Source organism: Maylandia zebra, linkage group LG13 (genome assembly GCF_041146795.1).
Source record: "Maylandia zebra isolate NMK-2024a linkage group LG13, Mzebra_GT3a, whole genome shotgun sequence".
Lineage (NCBI taxonomy): Eukaryota > Metazoa > Chordata > Actinopteri > Cichliformes > Cichlidae > Maylandia > Maylandia zebra.
In genome coordinates this window covers 4,683,922-4,702,799 of record NC_135179.1, presented here as the reverse complement: position 1 = coordinate 4,702,799, position 18,878 = coordinate 4,683,922, and the positions used below count along the sequence as shown (strand labels likewise).

General features: G+C 40.1%; 1 protein-coding gene and 1 pseudogene across 2 annotated transcripts; both read right to left on the bottom strand.

The window, feature by feature from the left end:
• Positions 1–2,841: 2,841 nt before the first annotated feature.
• LOC101465189 (carbonyl reductase [NADPH] 1) lies at positions 2,842–8,979 on the bottom strand. Its single transcript, XM_004553544.4, has 7 exons — positions 8,867–8,979; positions 6,441–6,555; positions 5,668–5,837; positions 4,067–4,174; positions 3,489–3,697; positions 3,329–3,382; positions 2,842–3,229 (listed from the first exon to the last, which is right to left on the bottom strand). The coding sequence occupies exons 2-7, from the start codon at positions 6,551–6,553 to the stop codon at positions 3,056–3,058; spliced, it is 828 nt and encodes a 275-aa protein (XP_004553601.1). The 5' UTR covers positions 6,554–6,555; positions 8,867–8,979; the 3' UTR covers positions 2,842–3,055.
• Positions 8,980–10,947: 1,968 nt separating this feature from the next.
• Positions 10,948–15,287, bottom strand: LOC101465469 (carbonyl reductase [NADPH] 1-like; annotated as a pseudogene). Its single transcript, XR_013101317.1, has 6 exons — positions 14,591–15,287; positions 12,976–13,143; positions 12,752–12,859; positions 12,322–12,530; positions 11,696–11,749; positions 10,948–11,438 (listed from the first exon to the last, which is right to left on the bottom strand). The product of XR_013101317.1 is annotated as a carbonyl reductase [NADPH] 1-like (transcript).
• Positions 15,288–18,878: the final 3,591 nt, after the last annotated feature.

The window sequence follows — 18,878 nt, the reverse complement described above, 5'->3', positions numbered from 1 at the left end:
AATATTTGTGTAATTTATTGCTTAAGAATGTATTATTATTATTTATTTTGGGGGCACAGTGATGATTTAGAGGTCTTAAAAACTAAAAAGTCATGCATTAAAAATGATACACTTGGCATCACTTTGCAGTCCTTTGAAAACTGGCGTTATATTTAATAATATCTGCGGTGAGGCGGTTGTTTTACATGCAGTCGGACATGTTAAAAGAGAACATCAGCATTACTGTGAAGCTTGTTTCACAGACTGAATATAACGTGAAGGGAGAAGAAGACCTCAGGCTCGGCTTTCTGTGTGCTTTGCTTTTCCAGCTGCGCAGCTACATCAGCCCCAATAAACATGTCAACACTGTGAATGTTGCTTCAGGGAGTCATTTATTGTTGCCTTTGTGTGCATGTTGTTGTGTCTCCGAACATAAATGTACTCATGAATTAGAATTACAAGGCTACATTTGACTTGACCTTTACTGTGCATATATCTGTGTTGTTGCTTTGGAGCCTATCTGATTTGCTCTTGTTCACATTTAGCATCGCACTTAATACTCATCGTTTTGAATATAAAGCGTTGGTAATAATAAATGTGCAGTATCACCAGCAGGTGTCGTGACATCTCCATGAAGCTGCGCTTTTATTTTGCTCTCAGACTTTTGGCAGCAAATTCAGACCACACCACCCTTTTCCGAAGTCTTTAAACACCAACATTAGACTAAGGCGCTTGAAACAGCCAATTTAGAGTTTCCTGTGGGCGCAGTGATTTACTGAAATGCGTGTAACAGACCCACGACAGGACACGTCCACACATTCATGCTTTCCAGCATTCTTTATTATTACGGTTGCCGTTTTCACACACAGGCTGCAGCTTCCACACTCCCCCACACACACACATCAACAACAATAACTGCAGCAGAACCCAGCACAGACCTTAAGCCGACCGGCGAGGCGTGATTGCGCATGCCGCTCAGGTGCGTCCGCCTCCCCTGCAGCGGCACTGCAGACCACGCCCCTACACAATGTACAAAAAGAGATGGAAAGACTGTTGGATGACGCATATTGATGTTTATTTAAACCCCAAATTTCATTTTCCCTTGTTTGACGTTCTGTTCTTGTGTGATTTGGCATCTCCAGACTTTCTTTTCTGTTTCCAGAACGGCCAGCCATCCCACTGAATCCTTTTCTGATGATTATTCAGTAAAGAGTGGATGGATCAACTGATGGGGCAGCTGCATCTCTCTGGTCCCGTGCCAGGTCTTTGCTGGATGTTTTCTTATTTCTTAAGGACTTTTAGAAATTGTTCATTTCTTTAGTCCTGCAATGTTGGACAAGGACGCACACTGTGCTGAGATTTTTTGAGTTTTCAGTTAATACCATGTTGGGAATCACCTTTTGCACAGAACTGTTCAAATAACCATGTTGTTAAAATTTTAAGCCTCTGGTTTTACATTTAAAATGTTCTGTTTTCTAAATGTTGGCAGAAATGAATATAGTGGCACGGTGACACAAAGGCAAACTACAATTTTTAGTGTCTGAGCTGTTTTGAATTTTAGTGCTGAGTTACAGGAGGCAACAAGCAGTTTGGTGAGTTAAAGCACGAAACAGACCAGTGCCTTTCAAATGCTTAAACACCAGAACTGAAGCTAATAATAAAGAACTGGAAAGAACCCTTCAAATGGAATATCAGAAATGGGGGAAATAACTTGCAGAGCTGAAAACAAAGAGTATTAAAGGGCCATGACTTAAATGTATTATTTATGAGAAATTTATTTCCCATAGCTGCAGATCCTGGGAAAAGATGAAAAAAAGTTTTTTGTTTTTAGTTTAATGTTAAATATACTCCCCCTGTCTCATTTTGTCTGCTCTCTCCAGCTGACCTGTGCATATATTGTCTCTGTTTACACCTGCTGATTGTTGGTCCTCGTAACTATGTGAACCCCGAGCTCTGTAACTTCCTGCTTCGAGTTTCCCTTTAAATGCATAACACCTGTTTATTCCAGCATTTTGGTCCATAATAATCAGCTCATGCTGCCATCTTATGACATTTTGCTGTGAATTATTTACTTTTATTGGCAGTTGTTGTTTTTAGTTGCCATTTCCAGTGTCCAAAAATAAAAGTCATTATCCTTATCAGAGGCTGATAACTCCTTTAGCTGGAGATGAGGTTGTGGAAATTGCTTTGTGTTTACTTTTCGCTGATTATCTGATTGTCATATCCCAGAATGCCACTGCAGCAAGAGCCAGAGCGCTCTGTTCCAAGTTCATTATATAAGCTCCAATATTATATCCATTCATTTTCTTCTGCTTATTCAATTCAGGGTTGTCGGGAGGCTGGAGCCTATCCCAGCTGTCGTCGTGTGAGAGGTGGGGTACATCCAGGACGGGCTGCCAGTCTGACCTCACAGCAACATGATATTTACATCATAATCTGTATCTGCATGCTGCTTGTATGGTTGGCTTTCTGGTTCAAGAGATGATGGAAGAGCAGGAAAAAAATGGCTTCCTTTCCTCTCCACCATCAAGTTTTCTTAAGTTTTTATGCTTTATAATGGCACAAATGTACCTGAATAACAAAATCATTTTCATCCTCAGCTAACAATAAATGTCATTATTTTTAACTGAAGACAAGTCTTCGGTTTTATGTGCATTTCTTCTATATCATTGTAATAAATTTAATGTTTCTATTCTGCTCATAACCAGTTAATGCACAAGCCCTGTGCTGCAGAAAACTGTCTATTAGTTCTTCGGGAGATTCATATTTCATACACAAAGCACATTTACTTTCCTCCATGTAAAAAAATGATCAAACATTCATACTGCCACAGGCAAAGTGTTGTATCAAAAACATTAGCCCTTACACATACACAAGTTTAATTACTGTATATGTTATAATCCAGCAGATACACACATGCACACTGACAGACTCAAACTGTTAAAAATGCATCGTTTTGAAAAAAGGGCATCTTCAGGTTGCTGTATTAATGTGTCTGGGTTATTCAGGTTCATCTATTCTAAATATGGATCTTCGACATGTCGTTTGGGTGGAAACGCTGACAATCACACACTCATCACCACGGCTGAACTTGCTTGTCAGACACAAATTTTCCGTGAGGCTCTGTGGCTCCGGGTGGCAGCAGGGCCAGGTACACTGGAGTGACAGCACCCTCCTCTGGTGACTTGGGGGCTTTATCACCAGCCATGTCGGTGCGCACCCATCCTGGACAGCAGGCGTTCAGCAAGATCTGTTAAAAGAATAAAAGACACAGAAAATAAAAAGGAAACAAAGCAGAAATTAGGAGATAATGTTGTTGGCAACGTTAAAGATTTTAAATATTAGTTACCCCATCATTTGGTCTCTGCTTGGAAACTTGACGAGCAAGAATCATGGACAGGGCCTGAAAACACACACGTTCATAATCATAATCAAAGAAGTACGCCAATTAAGATTTAGAGCAGGTTCTTTACATGTTGATATGAACTTCATTTTCACATCAGCCGTACCGTCACCCCGACTTTAGATGTTCCATATGCTGAATCGGGCCAGCCGCCTTCTTTGTGTTTGCCTTTCTTGGCTTCGCTGACAAATTGCTGCATCAGTGCCACCAGCTCGTCCTCTGTGAGGTCCTCACTGCGGAAACGCTGCTGGAGCTCCGAGCTGCACTTGTTCAACGTAAGTGCACTGACAAAGCTGGAAACATTCACCACACGACCTGAAACACACACAGGGTAACAAACTCTTCATGTGCATCTCTCACAGCACATCAAGCAAACTCATCATCTTCCAGGAAAGATTACATGCGAGTTGGCTGTAGTGTGTCTGTATGTTTACTTATTGTCGTGCTTTGTTTTCCGCAAATTGTGATCACACATCCTGAGGGCAAAAAAAAGATATCGCTTTCCAATTATAGATAAAATGTTCAAGATGAGCCAACAGAGAACATTTTAGAACATCCACACTCATTAATATAGTCTGAATCAAAGCCAAACTTGCTCCTCTAATCAAACGCTGACCAAAGCTGTTTATTCAAGCAGCAGCGACGGGCACGACCGGCAGATTGGATCCAGCCTCGTGTTCGTACCTCCAGCTTTAACGATCGGCAGGAAGTGAGTCAACATGTCTCTGGTGGCAAAGAAGTTTGTGTTGAGGGTCACCTCGGCCTGGACATCAAATGGAGTTGTGTCTGCCGCTGAAAAAAAACCCACAGTTCACATGTTGTCACCTTATTCATGACAGCCTTAATCATTTATAGATCTTTTTATTTAATTAAAAAGAGGGTTTTTAATCAAATAAATTGTATTTGATTAAAAATCCTCTTTTTGTTCAGAGCTACAGGACAATTTTCAGAATGTTTACGTTATCTGACTCTTCTTCATCACGGTGGATGTTAGGGGCGAATATCTGATGGTTTTCAGGAAGACTACAACACATTAATTCACTTACATATGCACCATAGCATTTCTTATATTATTGTATAGCTGTAGTCACACATACACAGCAACCCTGAACTTTTAAAGACATCAATGATGGAAGTGCATGTGACAATGAAAGTGCAGCCCTGAGGGCTAAAACCTGAAGCTAATGCGGAGGTGTAAAAACCTGCATCTCCTCTGATGGCCGCTGGTGGTTTCTTCTAAAAGCAAGTCAGTCCCCACAGACTCCCACATTAAAATGCTCAACCTATTTTCCCTTCAGCCCAGCTGGGGGAATATGTGGCGTAGCTACTTTAAGTGACAGATCTGCTAGCTTCAGCTTGGCTTCACCTCAGCTAACTGGACTCCCTGAAGTGGGCCCCTTGAATATGTTTGTGGTGTTGGTGCCCTTTAGATCGGACCCATACAGGCTACAGTCACAGCCTGCTAACTTTAGCTGCTAACTTAAAACGTCACTCTTTGCTCCATATACGGTGAGTGTGATGAGCTACAAGCACAGCCAAACGGCTTTCTGATCATTTATGCAATGAAAAGGCCTAAAAGTGGGGGAAAGGAAATGTAGCACAGGAGGACAAATGGTTCTTGTTTATGGATACTTTAATATTTTTCAAATATTGACAAAGAATCAATTGAATAATAAATTAGTTTTAGCTTTTCAGGTCTCTAGTACAAAATCTGTGTGTGTCCATTTGACTTTACAGCCACCGACCGTCCTGCCTCCTGTGCCCACTTTGATTAGGATCCTTTCCAAAATGGACAAAAGGACAACTTTGGTTAATCTTGACTGCTGAAGTGTAAACTGTTTTAAATTCTAGATAAAGATTGATGCTCCAGCAGCATCAATCTTAGCAGTATTTTTCCAGTGTGTCTAAACAGAAGCCACAGCAGTATTAACATCCTGGCTTTCGATAGTGGGCAGGGTTGCATGCTTGAAGACCCCAGGGCCTCAGCTCTACATAGCATACCAGGTTAGTCAAAGGCAAGGAGCTAGACAAATGGTTGTGCAAGAGGCCAACAACCTCCTCACATAAACAACCTTCTGTTATAGAAACTGGGAGGAAAAAAAAAATCATCACACAACCTACTTTCTTATTCTAGATCGGTCGCAGCAAGTTGCAGCTTTATGTTTCACATGGGATAAAAAGAAATAGTGGTGGTGTCAGTAGTACTAGACGTTGTAATTGAACTTCCTGTGTATGAGGCTGTAGTGCACAATACAGTTAAAATCAATGTATATATCTAATTCTACCTTTGAATGCTATCCCAGCATTATTGATGAGAATGTCCACTCCGCCGTACTTCCCTTTAAAGTAAGCAGCAGCAGTTTTAATGCTGTCCAAGTCATTGATGTCTAGCTGGTGAAACATGGCCTTCAGCCCCTCAGAGGACAGAACCTTCACTGCGTCCTCACCACGCCCGCTGCAACACACACAAAGCGTTACTGTCTGCCTCAGAAAACCATGCTGGTTTATTGTTTCTCACTCAGCTTCCTAGTGTGGACAACAGCATGTGTGTGTGCTCTTTGCTCTTCTTGCTGTCTTAAAATAACTGCAATATGTAATCAAATCTGCTCCTAGATGCAATTACTTTACAAACTAACGTAAAAAATCTAAACTCATATATATCAAAAACAAATACCAACATGTGACCAGCAGATGTCGCCAATCTGCACTGAATTCAAAACTGTTAAACAGAAGGAGTCACTGTGATTCAGCACTTTTAATCTTTTCATCTTAATACCTACAATTGTTTTGTAATTTAGAGATAAATATTTGTTTTTAATTAGTTGTTTTCTGCAGATTTAAATTAATAATGATGTAACTTTATGTTTTCAAGGGGTAGAGGTTTTTTCATTGCCTTTTTTTAGGATTTTTAAGTGTTTGAAAAGGTTAGAGGCAAACATCAAATACATGGAAATAAACCAAAAATATCCTTACAGCAATAAAGTAAAACAGATGATTTTGCAGTAAAATCAGGTGCAAACATGAGTGTGGTTCAGGTGTTACCAGCTGTGGTGCTTACACATCTCTAGCAGTGAGGTAAACGTCTCCTTCAAACTGCTTGCAGAGAGCTCGGACGATGGCCAGGCCGATGCCCTTGTTACTACCTGTTACCACAGCAACCCTGGTTGACATGTCTGTTCACAAAGAGAGCAACATGTGAAGTAACATCTCAAACACACAAAGTATTAAACTCATCAATAGCTGACAAATAAACTCTATGAAAGGCCAGGGACGTCCACTCCTTCCAAATAACTGCTGAGTCACCTCCGCTAACACTAGGTAGGGCTAATGCAATAAAAGTACTTTTAAAGGATTTGCTAAGCTGCTTATAGAAACACATTTTTATTCCAGTTTAATAATACATATAAGTGTGGTTTACAGCTGTAGAACCAGCCCAACAGCAACAGTTTCAAACTAAAGCAATCATTTAAAGCATAGGTGTCAAACTCTGGCCCGCGTGCCAAATTTGGCCCGCAGCCTAATTACATTTGGCCTGCGAAGCCATACCAAATTACTATTAGAGCTGGCCTACTGGTATTATACAGCTAATATATATGTTGTTTAGTATTAAGCTTTGCTTGTTCCATATTCAGTTTTTCAGCAAAACGTGTTTGAGTCCATAAGAAAAGATTCATTCTTATATCTGGAGGAATAAATATATTTCAATAAATATTAACGTTAGCCCGCGACTTTGTCCCAGTTTTGAATTTTGGCCCACTGTGTATTTGAGTTTGACACCCCTGATTTAAAGAGTCACTGTAACGACTGTTACGACCTACAGGTGTGACACAAACTTCTGGCTAAATAAATTCCAATAATCCTGCATAAATATCATTCTAACAGGTTTTTAAGCAACCACACTCAGGCTGTCAGTACTTAAAGTCTTTGACTTTAGCTTTCAGAGATGACCTGCAGGATCTAGTTATATAAAGCTGGCTAACTCATACAAACATTAGTAGAAGGCCAAACTATGGACAAATTTGTAGTCTGAAAGCTCCAAACACATCTGGGCCACTTCTGACACTCACAGTCACACAGACGCCTGGACACAAGTGTTTGGTGTGTCAAGTTCTTTATTTCTTCAATACTAAAACATAACACAGAGGACATGTACATGTGTGTACACTGAACAGTTCTGGATGGGAAATGAATAATACAAATCAATACAGCTTCGATAAAACCTTTGAAGTATGTGATATTCAGAGGAAAATTAACCAGCCAGAGATTTGTCATATTTCATATAAGATCCATATTCTTCGTACTTTGTTTAATGTACCTGTCCTCATAGACACACCTTCCTGTTTCTGTCTCTCTCTGTCTTCCTCAATGCAGGAACTCCAGCAACACTTAAGGGAAGATGAACAACTTTAATAATTGACCAACGCGTTTCGGCTTGTGGCTTTCATCAGGGTCATGAAGTTGTGCCAGAATTTTTTGCTGTGCTTTCTCTCTGTCTGCCTGACAGTCTCCTCCTGGTAGTAACACTTCTCTCCCACTATCTGTATCACTGGTTCACAGTGCCGCTCCCAGGCGAGTGTTGAAACAATAATTAATGTGCAAATAGCGTTATGGGATCACACACATCAAAACACGGCCAAAGAATCCATCCAGCGGCGCACATACATACATACATACATACATACATACATACATACATACAGATTTGCTAGGATCTAATGTTTAGGAGATAATAAATAGATAATTCGATAATAAAGTCCAGCCTATGTCTACGCCTGCAAAAGTAGATAAAACATTTGCATTTCTTTTTAGGGTTTTTCCATGTTGTTCTGACTTTTTCCTGTTTTGGGACATAGTTTCCTTTTTATGTTACTAAAAACATTTACATTATTCATCCTGTTATTAGTACTTTCTCAAATCCGGAGAGACAGAGCATCCCAGACTGAAATGCATAACACCAGATGATCTATCACACACGCAGACACACACAGTCATGCATCCATGACTGATCTAACCCATTCTGGGGTTTTGACGTTGTTACAAAAAATAAAGGTTTTCTTCTGCATTTTGTCACTGTGTAAAGACACTTGGTACAACATTAGGGGGCTTCTAGATGGACCACACACACATAGACACGAACGCACAATGATTATGTTTCAACAAAGTGGAAGCAAATTGCCATTAAAACCTAAAAGACCTCTCGTGTATTTTAATTAATTGCTCAGGCCACCTCACCTTTTTCATTCTAACACCACCCGACGGTCTGACATTAGAGCCACTCTGTCCTGCTATAACAACGGATTTTAACCGGGCAAGTTCTGCAAAATAACGACTTTTGTAACGTGATGAACTAACGTGGTGTGAGATTAAAACAGGAAAAGTTTGTTGCCTAATTATCAAAACGACAAACTTTTAAATGGGGACTGGTTCTTCGCCCACACGGAAAAAAAACGCAGTTATATTAATCAGGCTGCAGACGTTTCTTACCTGCGGCTGAAGCTGTCGTCCTGACTGAAGATTACCACAGGAGTGAAGCGCTCGCAGAGGGACAAAGGAGGAGGGAGCACTGCGCAGTAATACCGCGCCTACACGGAAGACCCAGGTAACAGAGCCAGGTACATTTTTAATGCAAGATCAAGTTTAATCAGTTTTAAAAAAAAATATTCAAGAAATCAGAGTTTGAGTAATTCCTTATGAAGACCTTTGATTTGGAATTAAATTTGAAAAAATCTATTTCCTCCTCCATCTCTGAAATGTTTTGCATGGACAGTTAAGTAAACAAAACCAGTTCTTTTACTGATTCCAGTTATTCAGTTATTTCTGCTTTCACTGACACGTGTTAGCAGTGTAAACTCAACTAATTGACATTGTTTGTCCTTTAAACAAGACGCTTTAGATGGGGTAGCAATGTGGCTTTGAGGCAGCTCTTTTTATTTTTAATTAACAGTAATTTAGCGAGTTTATTAAATGTTTTGAATGGTTCCTGCTTTACTAAATGGGAATCAGAATGAAAGCTGTTTCATGTAGATGTTAACAAAAGGATGTTCTCTTAAGATTCAGCAGTTTGTGTTTTGTGATCTTCAACCAACCAGGGGCAGAGTTTTAAGGGAACCACTGATAGAAAAACATGGGAATAAATCTAAACTTTGTCATTGCAGGACGTTATACATGCAGTGAAACCTGCTGTTTCTCTGTCATGCAGATTTTTGTTTTGTGGTGCTACAATCTGATAAGTCACCAACTGTTCAGACATGCTGTCAAAGGGTGTGTGTGTGTGCGCGCGCGCGCACGTGTTTGTGTGAATCTAAAATAAAGTTTATAGGGTATCAGGTCACACAGTGGAAGCTCTATTAAGTGAAAATAACTTCAAAGAATTATTTGCTCCACCTCACCTGCGTGCATGCGTCTGCACCTTAGCAGGAAATGAAAATGAAAGTGGTGTCTAGTTCCCATCGTCAGCTGCACATATCAAAAGGTCACACGAGTTGAACGTGCAAAGAGTCAGGGCACAGCACATCATCAAATTTTCATTCCACTGCTTTAAGCTAGCCCGTATTAATGACTGCATTGTCCTTAAAAACATACATCGCTGATATGCTGCACAATGCTTAGGCCTGTCGCTGCTGCCTCACCCATTTCTCTAATCATTTCACTTTTAAACATTCTTTCAAGTGAGTCCCACGCAGCGCAAAAGCAAGTTGTACAGGTTATGTGGAGGGGTGTGGAAGTTTAAACTAACGTATCTTTCTGTTAATCTGATGCATTTATAAAGATGAAGGCAAAACAGTGTTTGCTTTATCTCTGTGGCCTCTGGAGCTGCCATTCTGTGATATATATTCTTTTAGTTAAATATGTGAGTAAGAACCTGCTGATTAAACATCAACCATTGAATTATACAAACTAAAGAAACAGACACACCCAGTTACTCTCATGTGAACTTGACAGAGCTGAGTTAATCTTGATCCTGATTTCTGCAGCTGTACTCGAGTCAACCGTCAAGTCACGCAAATCAAAAAGTTCTCTGCGCGTCTAAACAAGCAGCCAGAGTTTGTTCTATTGATCCGATCACATTGTGCAGTTTGCAAACCAGCAAGCGTTTCTGCACATTTGACACTATCCTCTGCTGCAACTACACATTCAGCAAGAGGGTCAAAGACTGCATCTCTAGCACTACAGACATATAAAAGTATGAGGCTTAGAACAGAGTATGTGCTTTTGTCCAGCAAACAGCATTTTGTCAGGACAGGATGTTTATGTTTTAGCTTCCTTTGTGGTTCTGCTCTACATTGCCCCGATAAGCAAAACACCGACAGCATGGGTACAACGTGTGACCTATTCTACACCCCAGACAAGTTGCTTTAAAAACTGATTCACACCTCAAGCTCACTGCTTTTTGACAATTATTCACAATGTTGTAATTTTATATTGTATAAATAAAATTACATTGTAGCCATAAACCTATTATGTTCTTTCAAAAACATTTTCAACCTAAAGTCAATTTATTGTTTTAAAAAATCACAGTAAAGTTTTAATAACAAGCATTTTATTTTATTTTTTTAAATATCTTCATTCAGAAACAGCAAGTTTACTTTTCACATGTTAAAACACGTAAGAAAAAATATAGCTAAGTTTTGTTTTCATCAGTTGAACACTGTCAGTTATCAGAACATCATTTTTAAATTGATGGATTTAACCTAACAAAACATTTAAACTGGAAAACATTTTGGTTTTAGCTGTGTGATACGGGCGTTTGTAGATCTAATGTATCACACTATGGCCTTAAATATTACAAATTTCATTCTGGCAAGAAAAAGTATAAACTTATAAAATAACTACATTGTTTTTGTACATTATTTTTTTATGTCATTAGATATTCAACTTTCTATCACCATGGTTGAACTTCCTTATCGGAGACATACTTTCCATGAGGCTCAGTGGCTCCGGGGGCAAGCAGGGCCAGGTAGACCGGTGTTATGGCGCCCTCATCTGGTGACTTTGGGGCACCTGGCGCAGCGATCTCAGTGCGTACCCACCCTGGACAGCATGCATTAATCAAGATCTGTAAAAAAAAAAAGAATAACAAGTATAAGAAGGGAGGCTTCAAAGACAGACCAAAATCTTTAAGAATACATAATATCATATTAAGTCCTGTTTAATTTATTTTCACACTGTTTTACGTTACAATATAAAGTGCCTTGAGACAACTGGTGTTGTGATTTGGCACTATATCAATAAAACATACTGGTCTGCTGCACAGCATAGAAGAATCAAGACAGTTGTTTATAATTTGATTTTAAGATCATAAATTTCCGTTACCCCATCTTTTGGTCTCTCCTTAGACAGATGACGAGCATGAATCATGGATAGTACCTTAAAACACAAACAAACATAATAAATGAGATTCAAGAATTTAAAACTGAAGCAAAAGCATTTTAATTGAAATTTGTCTTTGAAGTTTTCCAAATGTTTAGGGATCAAGTTGCCCTATCTGAATATTCCTCCATTTTTCAACATCCATCCCATCCATTTGCTTCTGCTTATCCTTTTCAGGGTCGCGGGGGGTGCTGGAGCCTACCCCAGCTGTCATAGGGCGAGAGGCGGGATACACCCTTGACAGGTTGGCAGTCTGTCGCAAGGCTAACACACAGGGACAGACAAACATTCACTCTTACGGGCAATTTAGATTAATCAATTAACCTACAGTATCCCCACAAACTGCATGTCTTTGGAAGGAAGCCGGAGTACCTGGGGAGAACCCACGGAAACATGGGGAGAACATGCACACTCCACACAGAAAGACCCCGGCCTGATGGTGGAATTGAACTCAGGACCTTCTTGCTGTGAGGTAACAGTGCTGACCACTGTGCCACTGTGCTCATTTATTTGAGCATATTTTGCAACCTCGTCAGGTAAAAATCTAAAGACAAAGTGTTCAGTTGTACCGTCACTCCAATTTTGGATACTGCATACGACATATCAGGCCAGCCGCCTTGCTTGTGTTCTCCTTTCTTGGCCTCATCAACAAATCGTTGCATCAGTGCCACCAGCTCGTCCTCTGTGATGTCCTCACTGTGGAAGCGTTGCTGGAGTTCTGGGCTGCACTGTTTCAAACCGCTGGCGCTAAGCATGCTGGAGACGTTCACCACACGGCCTACAACACATACAATTAATGCCATTCCTTCCTCTAGGTTTTATGGAAACCATCAGTAGTAATTACCTCTCACTGTTGCTCCAAAGCAACACCTAGCATGATGCTACTTCCACCATGCTTTACAGTTAGTCTGAATCTGAAGGAGTCTGAATATTTTTATTAAAATAAAACCCAAAAAAAACTTGAGCAGCAGTAGACTGGAATGAGCTCTGCATCTGTACCTCCAGCTTTGACGAGTGGCAAGAAGTGAGTCAACACGTCTCTGGTGGCAAAGAAGTTTGTCCTCAGGGTCACCTCTGCCTGGACACCAAATGGAGTTGTGTCTGACGCTAAAAGGAAAAGAGATAACGTGTTGAATCATCAATTTCAATTTATAGCTGCAGTTTCAGATTATTGTATATGTGGATCCAGTTCGACATCCATCAGTATATATTTATGATTCTACCTTTGAATGCTGTTCCAGCATTGTTGATGAGAATGTCCACTCCATCATACTTCCCTTTAAAGTAGGCAGCAGCGTTTTTAATGCTGTTCAAGTCATTGATGTCCAGCTGGTGGAACTTGGGTTTGAGTCCCTCTGAGTTCAGTCTTCACTGCTTCCTCACCCCGACCTCTGCAAAAGGACCAAAAACATTTCATTTACTGTTACTTTCAGTGCTCAGTGGGTTTTTTAACTCTCTCTTCCTTTCGATCTTACATTTCCATAAAGCCAAGCCAACTTTATTTCTAAAGAACTTTAAAAACAGCTAGCACTGACCAAAGTAAAGTGCTAATATTAAAATGTAAAGTAGAGTTTAATATTTATTCTAAGTGAAGGTTTTCCATAAAATGTTACTTTTTTTTATGCATGCCGATCAGAAATGCCACACATTCCCTTTCACAGTTATGCTGATGCCATCCATTGGATTGGATGTGTCTGTCCCACTGTTTAACTATCTGTATACATGATGTTAAAGACTAGTTAACGCAGAACTTTTATACCCTAAATGAAAATAAGACTGAAGTTATTGATTTTGGAAGTCATACCCCTTTGGATAAGTTAACAGATACCCTCGGTCCTCCTTCCTGTCATCATTCCCAGACTGTAAGAAATCTTGGAGTGTTTTTAGATAGAGCTTTTAAATTAGAGAGGCAAGCGTCCACAATTGTGTAGACCAATTTTTATCAGTTCAGTGAAATTGTCAAAGTGAAACTTATCTTCCTTCAGAAGACCTTGAAAAATGTATTCATGCCTGCATCTCCACTAGACTCGACTACTGCAGTTCTCTTTATTTGGGTCTTGAACATTCATCTCGCCATCACTTGCAGTTAGTCCAAAATGCTGCAGCATGTCTTTTAACAGGTGTCAGGAGGAATGATCACATCACTCCAGCTTTAGCAAATTTGCACTGGCTCCCTGTCCATTTGATTTTCAGATTATTTTACTTTTTACTTTCAAAGTTTTAAATGGTATGGGATGCAGCTGTTTAAGCAAACACCTCAACATATACAGTATAACCTCAAAGGAGCACTGAGATCATCGAGCCAGATGCTCTTAGTACAACCAAAGTCTCGATTAAACCTTAGAGAGGATCGGGCCTTTGCTGTTGCAGCCCCTGGACTCTGGAATAACTCGCCACTCGATATTCATACTTCAGAGTTGAAACAGTCTTTAAAATTCCATCTTAAAACTCAATTTTTCACCTTGGCCTTTAATTAGAATTCAGTTTGTGTACCATTAAGTTTTTTGTTTATGTTGTCACAGTGTATTGTATTTTCTGTTCATTAACTAAGCTGTAAAGCACTTTGTTCAACTATGTTGTTTTAAATGTGCTATAGAAATAAAATTGACATTGACGTTGACATTAACTCTGGCAGTTGGTGAATATTCATGAATATTTACATGAATATTACATTTTCCCCAAAACTTTAAAACTTAAAACACAGTCTTCAAGGATATTGTAATAATGTCCACAAGTGCTATTAAATCCACATAGATTGCAGTTAAGGATGTGACTGCAGTTATATTTGTCCCACATGACCCAGGCTCGGTCCAGGTGGTACCAGGTAAAGATACCTACACATCTCTGGAGGTGACGTAAACGTCTCCATTGAACTGCTTGCAAAGCGCTCGGACGATGGCCAGACCGATGCCTTTGTTACTGCCGGTGACCACGGCAACCTTGGTCGACATGTCTGCACAGAGAGAGAGAGAGAGCTACAATGCAGAACAAAAGATAATTATATATTGACTTTGACTACTTTACGTGAGCATCCAGTCTGAGCTACATTTTCCTTACAAAAATCTAATACAATTCATTTCAGTTTTATTTATATAGCGCCTAATCACAGCAGTTGCCTCAAGGTGCTTTATATTGTGACGTAGAGACCCTACAATAATACGGAGTAAAGAGAAACCGAAATCCAACAATCAGATGGCGTCCTATGAGCGATCGCTTTTTAATAGTGGGAAAGAAAAACTCGCTTTTAACAGGAAGACACCGAGAGGGACGGCCATCTACCGCGACCGGTTGGAAGTAAGAAAACAAGTGACTATTAAACACACAGGGTAATCACATTATTACATTAGCCAAAAAAAAAAGAGCCAGCTTTAGGTCACAGTTCACTCCACTTTGCACTATCGCTATCAGTCAACCACTTGGAACCTCATATCATGATTATATGCATTTTTCTTACATGTGCACAGCTGGAAATCAAGCAAACTCTGTACTTGGGAACTGGCAGGTTAAAGATCCATTAATTAGAAAATTTAATTTTTCACCTTCAGTCAACAACATATAACACAGAAACAAAGACTTGAGAAGATACAAAGAGATATTGGGGAGGCTAGAATACATCTGAGCACAAAGAAACAGATAGAAATAACTCTAAACACCAACAGAACCCAGAATACAAAAGTAATGAATATGCATGTATAATGCATTTTAAGCCTTACATATGTTTCATATTTAATCCGTCAGATCAAGTGGATCAAGTCATTTCCCTTGTAATAAATGTATATGCCAAATTTTGAACTACTGATCAATTTAGAATATATCAACAGGCGATCTGACATGAAGAAATGGATGAATCCGCCGTGATGAACATTTCAGACAAAAGCGAGAAGGGAGTGCGTTTTTGAGGTTTTTATACTTTTGGACATCTGTTATCACACGATATCATGTCCTGTTTTACCTAAGACGAGAAAACATAATAAAACATGTGATTTATTAAAAGTGAAAATGGCTGGAGCATTCTGAAACTGCTGAGATTTGTTATTTAAGCATGCATAACCACTTCAACTGTTAAAAGCAGCATTTGTTATTGCTAAGCTATAACTACTACTCAGCCATCTTACAGCTAAGTAGTCTTTATATTCAAAGCAGTAGTAGGAAGCCACATCCACCCCTCAACGCCTTTTACGAACCTTCTTTAAATCTCAGTTACCTCTGGGTTAATTAAATAAATAAATAAATAGATGCTAATTTGATATTGTTAGTTTGTTTTCTGCCTTTGTAAATGGCCGGTTTAGAATAATTAATGCGCCATGCATGCCTTTGCACTGTGGAAAGAAGCTAGTATACCTGAAGGGAGAACATGCAAATACAACACAGAAAGGCCCTACAATTTAAAACAGGCACCCTCTGACCTCTGTAGGTCTTTGATTCCTATGTTGTTTTGCTATTTCATTGTTCTGAGATTCCTGCATTGCCTTCAAAGACCAGTATATACCTGCTGGATAAAGGTGCCTCAGAACCTGATCAAATATGGTGGGAACACAGAAAGTTTATCTGACAGTCTTAAGTCTTTCTCTGAACTCTGTCACCATCGTGCCATAAGAAATACACACAGCGTTGGCGTGTATAGTTTCACATTCACATCATACCATTACTGCTGTTAAATGTCAGGTCACCTTTGACCTGAACAGTGTGTAATGGGTACAATGATTAAAAAAACTGTGTGAAGCGTGTATATGAAAAAGTTGTTTAACTTTAAGGCAGTTCTCTTATCAGTGTGGGGGGGCTGTAAACCGGTGAGATTTGCAGAGTCATGATGATACATCGAAACAGTAAGAACTCAAAATATATATTAAAGCTGCAAGCAGCGTTATGAGGGCCCTCGCACCCCATCGCGTCGAGGCACGCCCAACACCTACAACCAGCACCTCCGATCTGATGTCACATTGATGGAATTCATGCATTTAACCACCAGCTAACATTTCATCTCATTCAATCATCATTATAGTCGTCCCACTAGGTGGCGCTCTAAACATTACTGACAAATGGCATAACAAACATTTCCTAGCTCGAGTCTCATCACGCCTGCGACCTTTGGGAGAGTTTGGACATTTTGATTTTGAGTGACAGCAGATTACTGCTTTTTGGCGAGTGATTGAAACTCCACGTGCCGCCATGACAACCCCGTTTCCCTGAACGTAAAAAGCTTCGCAATTTAACATCACAAAGGTCTTTAGATTCCACACACTGGAGATTGGTTCAATATGATGAAATCCCTTGGAGGAGTTCGTCAAAGAACGATGCCTGAAAAGAGGGGAAAATGTTGCCAAAATTGCACATTAATTTTAAAATGGCTGACTTCCTGTTGTATTTGGGATATTGCTCCAAGAGACTTTTTTGTACATCTTGATATCTCCTATAAGCTTACCAGGTTTCAGACTCATACATAAAACACAGAGCTGGGGCTGTGGTTTTGAAATTTTGTAGGGGGCGCTGTGGAGCCATTTTGGGATATTCAATGAAAATGATCACATAACAACAAAGCCTTCATCCATTTGGAGGTGTGGGCAAAATTTCAAGACTTTTTAAACTTTCCAAGACCCTCAAAAACCACTTCATTTTTCATGTTGAATAGCGTTGCCACCAGGGTGCACCGTTCAGTATAAAGTCACAATTTTCGCACTGCAGCATCATGAGGGACTGACGGTGACATTCACCGCTTTTGAGGTATCCACAATGAACCTGTGGAAATCAGTACAACAAAGTGTAAGACATGACATTTCCTGTTCCCACTAGGTGGCGCTCTTCATATTCCTGACAATGGGCACATCAATTTGTTCAGGGCGGGTCTGATATCATGCCTGTAAAGTCTGGTACTGGTCAGACTGGATTTCATGGAGTTATACTAATTTGTTTCTTCATGGCGAGATATCAAAGTTCGCCATGCTGCTGAGGTCACACCCTTTCGTGAAAAGTCACAGTTTTCACTGTACCCCAAGACCAACTCCTTAAGGCTTTCCTGGAGAAATTTGAGGCTGCAGATGTCACCCATCACAATACTGTACCCCAAAGTGTAAAACATGACATTTCCTGTTCCCACTAGGTGGCGCTGTCGCTGACGTCAAATATGGCAGTTGAAATATGTTCAGGGCTGGAGCCTTATCATATGTGTTCACTTTGGTCAAGGTCAGAAAATGTATGACAAAATGAGAGGCAATAAGATTTTCATGGCGAGTCATCGAAATTCGCCATGGCGCCACGGCCTCATAGTATTGTGAAAACTCAAAAGCTCCGCAATTTAACATGGCACAAGGGTGTAGTTGACACTGTCCAAATTTGAAGTTTATAGGACCAAATCCCAAGGAGGAGTTCGTTAAAGTTCGAGGCATGGAAATGGCAAAATTAGAGCCAAAATGTCACCTTCTCTTCCAAATGGCGGACTTCCTGTTGGGTTTGCGTCAATGGGCCCACAGACTTTTTTGTTCGTCTTGGCATGACACACATCTGTGCCAAATTTCATACATGTAGCTGAAACGATGTGGTCGTAGGGCTGCATTTAACAAAGCATAGGTGGCGCTCTAGAGCCATTTCCCAGTGCTCATAAGTAAAACCATTAAAATACAAAATTTTTCACCAGACCTGGCATGTGTGCAAAATTTCATGAGTTTTTGAGCATGTTTAGGCCCTCAAAAAGGCCCTTGTTTGGGGTGAATAATAATAATAATTAAAGCTGCAAGCAGCGTTATGAGGGCCCTCACACCCCCGGCGCGTCGAGCCACGCCCAACACCTCAAACCAGCACGTCCGATCTGATGTCACATTGATGGAATTCATGCATTTAACCACCAGCTAACATTTCAACTCATTCATTCATGATTAGTTAGTCGTTCCACTAGGTGGCGCTCTAACCATTATGTACAAATGGCATAACAAACACTTCCAAGCTCGAGTCTCATCACACCTGAGACGTTTGGGAGCGATTGGACATTGTGTTTTTGAGTGACAGCAGATTACTGCTTTTTGGCGAGTGATTCAAACTCTAAGTGCCGCCATAACCACCCCGTTTCCCTGGACGTAAAAAGCTTCGCAATTTAACATCACAAAGGTCTTTAGATTCCACACACTGGAGAATG

Bases quoted from the DNA above. Each gene is read 5' to 3' on its own strand.
- LOC101465189 (XM_004553544.4), bottom strand. From the start codon at position 6,553: ATGTCAACCAGGGTTGCTGTGGTAACAGGTAGTAACAAGGGCATCGGC. The intron at 5,838-6,440 runs GTAAGCACCACA...TGTGTGTTGCAG, and splicing joins TACCTCACTGCTAGAGATGT to CGGGCGTGGTGAGGACGCAG. The intron at 3,230-3,328 runs GTAACTAATATT...TTCTTTTAACAG, and splicing joins AGCAGAGACCAAATGATGGG to ATCTTGCTGAACGCCTGCTG.